Here is a 12,084-nt window from a genome sequence, read left to right as displayed (position 1 = left end):
AAATGAAGAAGACAACAAAACAACCTGCTCAAGCTTTTTCCAGCCTTCCATTAGGCAGAACATACCTCCCAAATAATCAGCATCTTTAGCAGAAGTGGCCTGCATTGTTGTGCTCCTATCTCTCCTTCTTGATCTAACTTATTTCTTTCTTTCAATTTCAAACCATCCCCTTCCAAATCTTAAGATTATACTTGCTTATTTATACAATTTAATAAGTCTAGCCCAAAGTTTCCGCTATGTGAGGTATAGTATCAACTTCCCTTCAATATAAAATGCATAAAAACCCAAAGCTAGACAGGTTATTTGTAGGAGCAGTGGCAGAAAATTCTACAAGTTCTTCCTTGGTGATAACAGCAATAGCAATAATATTTAGACTTATATACCCCTTCACAGTGCTTTCCAGCCCTCTTAAGCGGTTTACAGAATCAGCATATTGCCCCCAACAAGCTGGGTCCTCATTTTACCCACCTCGGAAGGATGGAAACATGAGTCAACCTTGAGCCAGGCAGGATCAAACTGCTGGCAATCAGCAGAATTTGCCTGGAATACTGCATTCTAACCACTGCGCCACCACAGCTCTTCTCATGATCACTTTGCAGAATGAGATGTACAATATATAAATCTAATATACTTGGTCCTAGCCATTCCCAGAATAAATACAAAGTAAGTCCTTCAAAAATCTCAGGTGAACACCAAACCACAAGAGAAAATATGGTGACTTCATTAAGGATTATTTATTTATTTATTTATCAAATTTAGAAACCACCCATCTCACTCTTAGAGTAAATTTTAATTTATTTTTCATTCGGTATTTAATCTGGGATAACTATGGATGCCGTTTGGAGATCCTGGAGATTCTCAGGGGATCCAAAGATTTTAGGATTTATTTATTTATAATATTGATAGGCCAGCCATCTTATCTCAAGATGGCAGTAACTCAAGGATGGCAGAACCCACTATGCACTTCCCAGCATTTCCAAGGAGTAAAGTTAGTCAGATGAAAATCACAAGCAAATATTTCTCTGAGGATAGAGACTGCAACTACAGTATGTTGCAAAAAAATTATAGGAAAGGGTTCTTCCTTTCTTGCTTACAGAAGATGCTAATGATATTGTCCTTTGAGCACAATCTTCACTAGAATCAATGGTGCAAAGCTTGGGTGGCTGTCAGCTTTGTATTTAACAATGTTTCACGGAGCATAAGAAATGCACCCAGGGAAAAAGACGGAGACGGGAAGAGGAGGAACAACAGGCATACTGAGTAAAATGTCATGTGCAACGAAGCTCGCAGTGTTAAGAAGAACTCAAAGACCCAAATACATCAAGAATATACTCTGATTCTATAATACAGGTAGTCCTTGACTTGCAACCATTCATGTAATGATTGTTCAAGGTTACAATGGCACTGAAAAAAATTGACTTATAATTAGTTCTCACACTTATGGCCGTCGCAGCATCCCCATGATCAAACTTCAGGTGCCATCAACCACATGTACAGTATATTTATGATGGTTGCATCATCCTTGGATTGTCATCTGCAACTTTCCTACAGAGTTTCTAATAAATAAAGTCAATAGGGGAAGCCAGATTTACTTAAGAACCACATGATTCACCCAACTACTGTAGTGATGGCAAAAAGGTCATAAAATGAGAAATAACTCACTTAACAATTACCTTGCTTAGTGGTTGTTCTTGATATATTTGAGTCTTTGAGTTCTTCTTAAAACTCAACATTAAAACATTAGGGTTACCCCGTGGTGAATGGGTGGCCAATAGATTTAATAAATAAATAAAATTAGAGTTGAGAAGTGAAAACTATTTTATGACAAATTCCCAAAGACAAAAAGACTGCTTAATCAAGTCAAGGCATTATCATCTCAATTAAAGATACCCAAATACTTCAAGGTACATGGCTATATGGAGTCCTGGATAATAGCAATAGCACTTATATACCACTCCATAGTGCTTTACAACTGTCTCTAAGAGGCTTACAAATGTAAGCATATTACCCCCAACAATCTGGGTCCCCATTTTTACCAACCTCGGAAGCATGGAAAGCTGAATCAGCCTTGAGCCGGTCAGGATCGAACTGCTGGCAAGGCTAGAAAAAGAACTGAATGCACTTAATGTACCGGAAATTTTAATTGAAGTAAATCAATTTAATCCATTCAATGATTACTCTCAAGGTAATTAATAATCTTTTCTACTGTCATATTCAAAGATATAATTTTGTAACCGTTGGGGGACGGACTCTTGAAACTGCACACAAGGCTTTAAAGGGATAAATGTGGTTTGCGGGAGAATTAAAATACAAAAATAGAGCATGATTCTCTATTGCATAAATCAGTCACAACGAGCCAAACATGCTTTTAGAATATCCTCTTTTATAAGCAGAGAAAAGGAATGTCAAAGCCATTGAGCAAAAGTGTAAATATTATTAATTTGATCCAGAGGAAGCTGCGTATGTATCCTTGACATCTGTGCATACAGTTTGGTTGAAAAACTGCACACAAACCACTGTTTATTTACAGGAACCTGTGTAAATATGTTCTGCAAAATACAGCCAAGGGACCTATAAATAAGTAGCTGATGGTGCGCAAAATCCTTTTGCATATTCATAGAATTAAGCAGGCAGAATCAGAAGCAACTCTATTGTCAAAGATGGAGCCACCAAGACAAACCATTTCTCTAGGATTATGTACAGCCCTCTACAAGAACAGAGCTCCTGTTACCCATTAATATGCAAAGTTCAGAAGCTTGAATTTATTTTAGCTCTACTTTGCTCAAAAAATAAGAATGCTACAATCCCTAATGCACTCCACATAATTGTCTGTATCTTTCATTATCTTTTTTTTTTTTTTTAGAAAGATAGAATAAGCAACATATACCGCCACCCTGAAAATGATCAGCTCAGGAACTGGGCATGCAAAGAACTTGAATGGGAAATGGAAGGCAATTAATACTGGCATTGATGTCCCTAGAGAGACCATCCCATAAAATAAGTGGCATAGAGAAAAGGCACTTTAGAAAATCAGAGACAATTACAAGACCGATGACTCAGAAGCAAAGATTCCTTCTGCTGGGTGGCCATAGATTGCAAGGGCTAAAATGACCATACTCCCAAACTGAGCAGTTCCTGGAATCTAATAAGAGACTGCCATATCATGAAAAAATATGCTGATATATGAAGAAATTGTATTCGTCTCAAGGAGATTCAAAGCAGCCTGAAATAAATCATCATTTAGTCTGCCTTTTTTTAGATTAAGAAAACTCCCTCCAACCTTACCCTCAAAGACTTTTTATACAGCAACTCTATCAACCTTTATCAACCATACAAATCCTAACATTTTCTAATACAGTAGAATTTCACTTCCGTAGTTGACAATTCTCTCTCTTCCCTGATGTTTTTTTTTTTTTTACTCTGGTTGCTTATTTCTCAAGAAGCAAATGAGACTTTAATAAAGTAAACAAATATACCTAAGAAGCCACAACCCAGATTCCAAATGTCAAAGTGATTTACATTACTAGAAACATCAGTTTTTACACTTGAATTCACTAACAGCATTAACCGATTATACTTGAAAAAGTCAATCCTTGTCCAATCTACATCCCCTCCATAGGCACTCTTTGTTACTTCATTCATCTGGAATAATCAAAGGAACCCTGTCTCAGACCTGATTTGCATTCAAAAAGCATCAAGTTCAATCCTTACCATCTCTTAGTAAGGCTAAGAAATATCCCAACTGAAACTCAAAAAAGCTGTAACTAAACTGTTCTCTCTTAGATGGACTTTATAGGTGCAGTTTCACAAACTAATCCTGAACAGAGTGTGTGGAAGTAATTTCTACTGAATCTAACTGAATTTATTTGCAGAGAACGAATTTATACCTGAATGTGTGAACCATAGTTTCCCAAACTCTTTTTCCTTCCTTACCCAAAACTGCTTATCAGAAAGTCCTTTTTCACCTGATGTAGGTAAAATTAAATGTCCTGGGAAATGGGCTCCTGTAACATTACCCAAAGAAAAAACACCTACAAAAATCTATATTAATTTACCCAGGTTTGGCAAACACTAGTACAAAACCCTTAGAACTGATAAATTGCATTGAGTGTCTCTACCAGCAGGAGGAACTAAAATCAGGGAGCTATCCGTTCAGCACTTCGGTTTGCCATACGTTGCTGTATAACAACCGTAAACAGCACCAGAGCAACAAAAGAAATACCCCAACTCCTGAAACGATTTGACTTTCATCACAAAGAAATTGCCTTTCAGTAATTGTGTTTAATGAAATGTACTGACAGCTCCCTTGGCATGTTTGCCGATCCTGAAGAGATTAAGAAACAACTCTGGAACTTACAAATGTACAATTGAGCACAAAGAGAGAAAGCATATAATTGAGTGTGTATTTTGGTTGGCATGGCATAGATGAATATTTGCACCATCACTTTACCTACAACATCACCTAATATAAATTGAGGATGAGTCTTAAAATAGTCCCAAATATTTTTTCTTTGCTTTGTTGATAATCTATTTTCCTGTCTTACTTTCTGGAATCTGGAGAGATGTTAGATGGCAAAGCAGAAATCACCTATTTGACCGTATTTATTTCATTAGATGTCAAGTAGCCTCCAAGAATTTTCTGCTCAAGAATTCTGAGGGTGGGGTTAGCAGGTGGAAAATGTACATAAATAGCTGGCTGGTTTTAGCAGGGAGGGGAAAAGCCATTGGCCAAATTCCTATAACACTTTAGGCTGGAGATGATGGGAGGGGTACTCCAACACATCTGGAAGACATCCCTGTAGGAGGTGGCCAGATTGTCCAACTGGATGCCCCCTTCTTTTGTCTAGGGCTCCAACAAAAACTAACCAAAACTAACCAAAGTCAGATCAAAAATGCTCCAATGATTGTATTGTATTGTGATTCTTTTTAATCATGTTTTGGCTTGATACATAGAAGTTTTAATTCTAGAGTTTTTAATCTTTTGTTGATGGCTGTGTTAGCTACCCACAGTTCAAAGACAAGGTGCACATCCATATAAGTAAATGAAATTGTTTGACAGGAAAGCTACTAGACATCCCACCATTGTAGACTGGACTGTGTAGAAGGGCGTCAGTAAACTCCTTCCATAACACTGTCCAGAAAAAAACTGCAAGGATGGTATTCAGGGGTGGAGTTTGATTCCAGGGACTTTGCTTTCCCCTCCCCTCACTTCTGCTTGTAGAACATGTTATATACTGATGATCTCTACCCCCCCTCTCTCTCACCCTCCCCCCTCTCTCTCCCTCCCTTCCACCCACCCATCTCTCTCTCTCTCTCCCACTCTCATTCCTTCTCTCCCTCTCTCCCTCTCCCTCTCCCTCCCCCCTCCACCCACCCACCCATTATCTCTCTCCCCCTCCCTCTCTCTTTCTCTCTCTCTCTTTTTCTCTCTCTCCCTCCCACTCTCTTATTCTTTCTCTCTCTCTCCCTCTCCCTCTCTCCCTCCCTCCCTTCCTCTTTCTCCCCCTTTCTTTCTTTCTCTCTCTCTCTCTCCCCTCTCTCTCTCCCTCCCTCCCCCAACTATCTCTTTCTCTTTCTTTCCCTCCCTCCCTCCCTCCTCCCTTTAAACAGTAGATCTCAACCTTAAAAAGATGCCGAGCACAAAGAGGCCAAAAGCCAGATTCCAAACTTTGATTCCCCTCACCAGAAAGCCAACCTTGGCCTTCCCCTGACCTCAGCATACACGGATTTGCCACCTACCCACCCACCCATCCCCTACTCCACTTACTACAGACCCAGAGGAGGCCAAACAGGTCCGGAGAGAAGCCCAAGATCCTCCCCCCCCCGCACAAAACCATATACACACACCCCAATCTTCTCAGCTTTCCCACCGTCCACCCCAGCTCCTTGTCTCCGTCTGGATCAAGCAGCAGCAGCAGCAGCCTCGTCGCCTTACTATTCTTGCCTCCCCCATTCCTTCCCCTCTTCGGCTCTCCTCCATCGGCCTCCTTTTCAGGGAAATCAAGTCTGGTGCTGAGAAAGACCCCCCCACCCCATTTCGTCCCAGGAAGCCGAACCCAAATCCGTTAGCCACGCTTCCACACACACACACACACACACACACACACACCAAAAAAGGTGTGGGGGGGGGACACCACTGGGGAAATAATCGCAAGGGTCTCCCCCCCCCCAAAGAAGGAAGGTGGCGGGTTTGGGGTCGCCGTGGCCCCGAAGCCGGACCCTTCTGGAGAGAAAGGACCCGAGAAGACGGAGAGTCCAAGGCTGGTTGGCTTCTCTCCGCTCAGCTTGGCCGAGGAGTCGGCGGCGGCGGGACCGCTCGGCCTCCTCCAGGACAGGCGCTCGCTCTTACCTCAAGCAGGAAAACAAAGAGCCAGAGCCGGGAGAAGCCGCTCATCAGGGCGCCGCACCTTCCTCCCGAGCCGAGAGCGCCGGGCATTGAAGCAAGAAAAGGGGCGCGAGAGGCCGTCACGCCGCTGCAGCCGCCCGCCTCGCTTGCCCTCCCGCCCGCCCGGGCGAGGCGCGGGAGAAGAGCAAGTCCGCAGGGCGCGCGAGACCCACACGGACGCCGCCGAGCCAGCGCCAAGTCCGGCAGGCAGGCAGGCAGGCAGGCAGGCAGGCGCGCGTGTCAGAGTGTGTGTGTGTGTGCGCGCGCGCACGCCTGCCTTTCCAAAGTGGGGGGTGGGGGGGGTGACAATGGCGAGCCCTCCCTGGTGCTGAGGGCTCTCAGACCCGCTGTGCAGCAGCCTCGCTCTCGCGCCGGAGACCCATAGCGCCGCCTTCCTCTTCTTCCTCTCGGGCTCCTTCCTCTCTTTCCGCGCCGCCCCGCTCCGGAAGGGTCTCCTCCTCTCCCACCCACCCACCGACCCTGACCGGAGTTGGCCGGCTCCCGTCTGCGGTCCTCCCTAATTCGCCTCCCTCAGTTCGCCTCTCTGGTGGGCGCGAGGGGCGAGTTGCCGCCCTCCCGGAATGGCTGGGTCGACTTCATGCCAACCTCCGCCGGCCGGAATGGACGAAGGCGCCACCTTCCACCTCGCTTGGTTCATTCCCAGCCACCCATCCCCCGTCGCGACGCTCCACCCCTTAGACTCTCCGACCCCCCCCCCACGGCTTTAAGCCTGGCGGACTTCAACTCCCAGAATTCCCCAGCCAGAGATGCCTTCAACTAGACCAGGGGTCTCCAACCTTGGCAACTTTAAGCCTGGAGGACTTCAATTCCCAGAATTCCCCAGCCAGAGATGCCTTCAGCTAGAACAGGGCTCTCCAACCTTGGCAACTTTAAGCCTGGCGGACTTCAACTCCCAGAATTCCCCAGCCAGAGATGCCTTCAGCTAGACCAGGGGTCTCCAACCTTGGCAACTTTTAAGCCTGGAGGACTTCAACTCCCAGAATTCCCCAGCCAGAGATGCCTTCAGCTAGACCAGGGCTCTCCAACCTTGGCAACTTTAAGCCTGGAGGACTTCAACTCCCAGAATTCCCCAGCCAGAGATGCCTTCAACTAGACAGGGCTCTCCAACCTTGGCAACTTTAAGCCTGGAGGACTTCAACTCCCAGAATTCCCCAGCCAGAGATGCCTTCAGCTAGACCAGGGGTCTCCAACCATGGCAACTTTTAAGCCTGGAGGACTTCAACTCCCAGAATTCCCCAGCCAGAGATGCCTTCAGCTAGACCAGGGCTCTCCAACCTTGGCAACTTTTAAGCCTGGAGGACTTCAACTCCCAGAATTCCCCAGCCAGAGATGCCTTCAGCTAGACCAGGGCTCTCCAACCTTGGCAACTTTAAGCCTGGAGGACTTCAACTCCCAGAATTCCCCAGCCAGAGATGCCTTCAACTAGACAGGGCTCTCCAACCTTGGCAACTTTAAGCCTGGAGGACTTCAATTCCCAGAATTCCCCAGCCAGAGATGCCTTCAGCTAGAACAGGGCTCTCCAACCTTGGCAACTTTAAGCCTGGCGGACTTCAACTCCCAGAATTCCCCAGCCAGAGATGCCTTCAGCTAGACCAGGGGTCTCCAACCTTGGCAACTTTTAAGCCTGGAGGACTTCAACTCCCAGAATTCCCCAGCCAGAGATGCCTTCAGCTAGACCAGGGCTCTCCAACCTTGGCAACTTTAAGCCTGGAGGACTTCAACTCCCAGAATTCCCCAGCCAGAGATGCCTTCAACTAGACAGGGCTCTCCAACCTTGGCAACTTTAAGCCTGGAGGACTTCAACTCCCAGAATTCCCCAGCCAGAGATGCCTTCAGCTAGACCAGGGGTCTCCAACCATGGCAACTTTTAAGCCTGGAGGACTTCAACTCCCAGAATTCCCCAGCCAGAGATGCCTTCAGCTAGACCAGGGCTCTCCAACCTTGGCAACTTTTAAGCCTGGAGGACTTCAACTCCCAGAATTCCCCAGCCAGAGATGCCTTCAGCTAGACCAGGGCTCTCCAACCTTGGCAACTTTAAGCCTGGAGGACTTCAACTCCCAGAATTCCCCAGCCAGAGATGCCTTCAACTAGACAGGGCTCTCCAACCTTGGCAACTTTAAGCCTGGAGGACTTCAACTCCCAGAATTCCCCAGCCAGAGATGCCTTCAGCTAGACCAGGGGTCTCCAACCATGGCAACTTTTAAGCCTGGAGGACTTCAACTCCCAGAATTCCCCAGCCAGAGATGCCTTCAGCTAGACCAGGGGTCTCCAACCTTGGCAACTTTTAAGCCTGGAGGACTTCAACTCCCAGAATTCCCCAGCCAGAGATGCCTTCAGCTAGAACAGGGCTCTCCAACCTTGGCAACTTTAAGCCTGGCGGACTTCAACTCCCAGAATTCCCCAGCCAGAGATGCCTTCAGCTAGACCAGGGGTCTCCAACCTTGGCAACTTTTAAGCCTGGCGGACTTCAATTCCCAGAATTCCCCAGCCAGTGATGCCTTCAGCTAGACCAGAGGTCTCCAACTTTGGCAACTTTAAGTCTGGAGGACTTCAACTCCCAGAATTCCCCAGCCAGAGATGCCTTCAGCTAGACCAGGGGTCTCCAACCTTGGCAACTTTTAAGCCTGGAGGATTTCAACTCCCAGAATTCCCCAGCCAGAGATGCCTTCAGCTAGACCAGGGCTCTCCAACCTTGGCAACTTTAAGCCTGGCGGACTTCAACTCCCAGAATTCCCCAGCCAGAGATGCCTTCAGCTAGACCAGGGGTCTCCAACCTTGGCAACTTTTAAGCCTGGCGGACTTCAATTCCCAGAATTCCCCAGCCAGTGATGCCTTCAGCTAGACCAGAGGTCTCCAACTTTGGCAACTTTAAGTCTGGAGGACTTCAACTCCCAGAATTCCCCAGCCAGAGATGCCTTCAGCTAGACCAGGGGTCTCCAATCTTGGCAACTTTAAGCCTGGAGGACTTCAACTCCCGGGGAATTCTAGGAGTTGAAGTCCTCCAGGCTTAAAGTTGCCAAGGTTGGAGACCCCTGAGCTAGACAATGTTGAAAGTATAGGAAAAGAAAACCTCTGCATCTCTGGCTGGGGAATTCTGGGAGTTGAAGTCCTCCAGATTTAAAGTTGCCAAGGTTGGAGACCCCTGTTTTAGGGCAATCTTCCTCACAAGGTTGCCCTGATAGTAACAAACAGTGCTGTGCCAGCCTAAGCAGTCTCCCAAATCACTACAGAAGTTTAGCCTAAATGAGGGATGTCACCCATGCATCGTGGGACTTTGATACTTTAATCTTTCTCCAGGTCTGCTTCTTAGACCATGTTAGTAGATGTGGCATTTTACAGGGAAACATTAGTAGGAACTTATCATCTTGATAGTAGCACAGACATAGTACAGTAGGCAGTACAGAAGAAGGAGGAGGAAGAAGAGGAGGCAGTGGAACAGGAGTTTGGACTCAGGGTCTTAATTTATCCTTTCCAGCTCTATGCTTCATACAGTCTGGTTACAAAAACACTTTTTATGTAGTCTGGAGATGTAGATTTAAAAGAGGTTACAAGCAGAAATTTGTACACACACACCCAAAAAAGATGGCATCATATACAGGTGAAACTCGAAAAATTAGAATATCGTGCAAAAGTTCATTTATTTCAGTAATGCAAGTTAAAAGGTGAAACAAATATATGAGATAGACTCACTACATGCAAAGCGAGATAGTTCAAGCCTTGATTTGTCATAATTTTGATGATTATGGCTTACAACTCATGAAAACCCCAAATTCACAATCTCAGAAAATTAGAATATTACATGAAATCAATAAAACAAGGATTGTACATAGAACAATATCGGACCTCTGAAAAGTATAAGAATGCATATGTACTCAGTACTTGGTTTGGGCCCCTTTTGCATCAATTACTGCCTCAATGCGGCGTGGCATGGATGCTATCAGCCTGTGGCACTGCTGAGGTATTATGGAAGACCAGGATGCTTCAATAACGGCCTTCAGCTCTTCTGCATTGTTCGGTCTCATGTCTCTCATCTTTCTCTTGGCAATGCCCCATAGATTCTCTATGGGGTTCAGGTCAGGCGAGTTTACTGGCCAATCTAGTACAGTAATCCCATGGTCATTGAACCAGGTTTTGGTACTTTTGGCAGTGTGGGCAGGTGCCAAGTCCTGCTGGAAAATGAAGTCAGCATCCCCATAAAGCTTGTCTGCAGAAGGAAGCATGAAGTGCTCCAAAATCTCCTGGTAGATGGCTGCGTTGACCCTGGACTTAATGAAGCACAGTGGACCAACACCAGCAGATGATATGGCTCCCCAAATCGACAGAGACTGTGGAAACTTCACACTGGACTTCAAGCATCTTGCAGTGTGTGCCTCTCCATTCTTCCTCCAGACTCTGGGTCCTTGGTTTCCAAATGAGATGCAAAAGTTGCTCTCCTCAGAAAAGAGAACTTTGGACCACTGAGCAACAGACTAGTTCTTTTTTTCTTTAGCCCAGGTAAAACGCTTCTGATGTTGTTTGTTGTTCAGGAGCGGCTTGACAAGAGGAATATGACATTTGAAGCCCATGTCCAGGATCCGTCTGTGTGTGGTGGCTCTTGATGCACTGACTCCAGCCTCAGTCCTCTCCTTGTGAAAGTCCCCAACACTTTTGAATGGCCTTTTCCTGACAATCCTCTCCAGGCTGCGGTCATCCCTGCTGCTTGTGCACCTTTTTCTTCCACGCTTTTCCCTTCCACATAACTTTCTATTAATGTGCTTTGATACAGCACTTTGGGAATATCCAACTTCTTTTGCAATTACCTTTTGAGGCTTTCCCTCCTTATGGAGGGTGTCACTGATGGTTTTCTGCACAACTGTCAGGTCAGCAGTCTTTCCCATGATCGTGATTCCTACTGAACCAGACTGAGAGACCATTTAAAGGCTCAGGAACCCTTTGCAGGTGTTATGGCTTAATTAGCTGATTAGAGTGGGACACTTTGCGCCTAGAATACTGAACCTTTTCACAATATTCTAATTTTCTGAGATTGTGAATTTGGGGTTTTCATGAGCTGTAAGCCATAATCATCAAAATTATGACAAATCAAGGCTTGAACTATTTCACTTTGCATGTAATGAGTCTATCTCATATATTAGTTTCACCTTTTAAGTTGCATTACTGAAATAAATGAACTTTTGCACGATATTCTAATTTTTCGAGTTTCACCTGTAGTTCAGTCTTCTTTGAGGTCCTCTGATTGTTGGGACTACAAATTTCAAGGAAAATCAAAAGAGTCTTGACTGTTTTAATCAAAAACTATCTGGAGTACATCAGGCTGGGGAAGATGGTTTTCAAGGCGAGAGTTGCAGAGGGAACATGGATGGAGATATTTTGTGAATCGGAGGAGATCTGATGGATGGATCAAGATGTGTGGTTTGTAAACCATGGTTTATGGCATACCGTGTGTATAACTCAGGTAGTTATGGTTTACTCAAAACACTATTGGCAAATCATTGCTTAAAATCTACTATAGCATGTGAACCTAGCTGTGAATGAATAATAGTTTAATAAGGATCATTGTGTGAAATGACTCTGCATCCATGGGAATAAGGCCCAGAGATAAGACATTGTCGATAAAGCTACATGATGTGAAATTTCTTATTCCCCACTCCTGTGTCTCTTTTACCATGATCTTCAAACCT

At 45.3% G+C, this 12,084-nt stretch overlaps 1 protein-coding gene across 1 annotated transcript in view; it reads right to left on the bottom strand.

Moving 5' to 3' along the window:
- PTPRO (protein tyrosine phosphatase receptor type O) overlaps positions 1-6,436 on the bottom strand; it is a 155,369-nt gene extending 148,933 nt beyond the window's left edge. Inside the window, exon 1 of the mRNA XM_070947053.1 lies at positions 6,350-6,436. Within this exon, the coding sequence (XP_070803154.1) occupies positions 6,350-6,436 (87 nt within the window). The remainder of the gene's footprint in view (positions 1-6,349) is intronic.
- Positions 6,437-12,084: the final 5,648 nt, after the last annotated feature.

The sequence above is a fragment of the Pituophis catenifer genome, unplaced genomic scaffold (assembly GCF_029215685.1).
Source record: "Pituophis catenifer annectens isolate HBS135680 unplaced genomic scaffold, rPitCat1.0.hap2 SCAF_7, whole genome shotgun sequence".
In the NCBI taxonomy this organism is placed as follows: domain Eukaryota; kingdom Metazoa; phylum Chordata; class Lepidosauria; order Squamata; family Colubridae; genus Pituophis; species Pituophis catenifer.
This window is presented reverse-complemented; position numbering and strand designations above follow the sequence as displayed.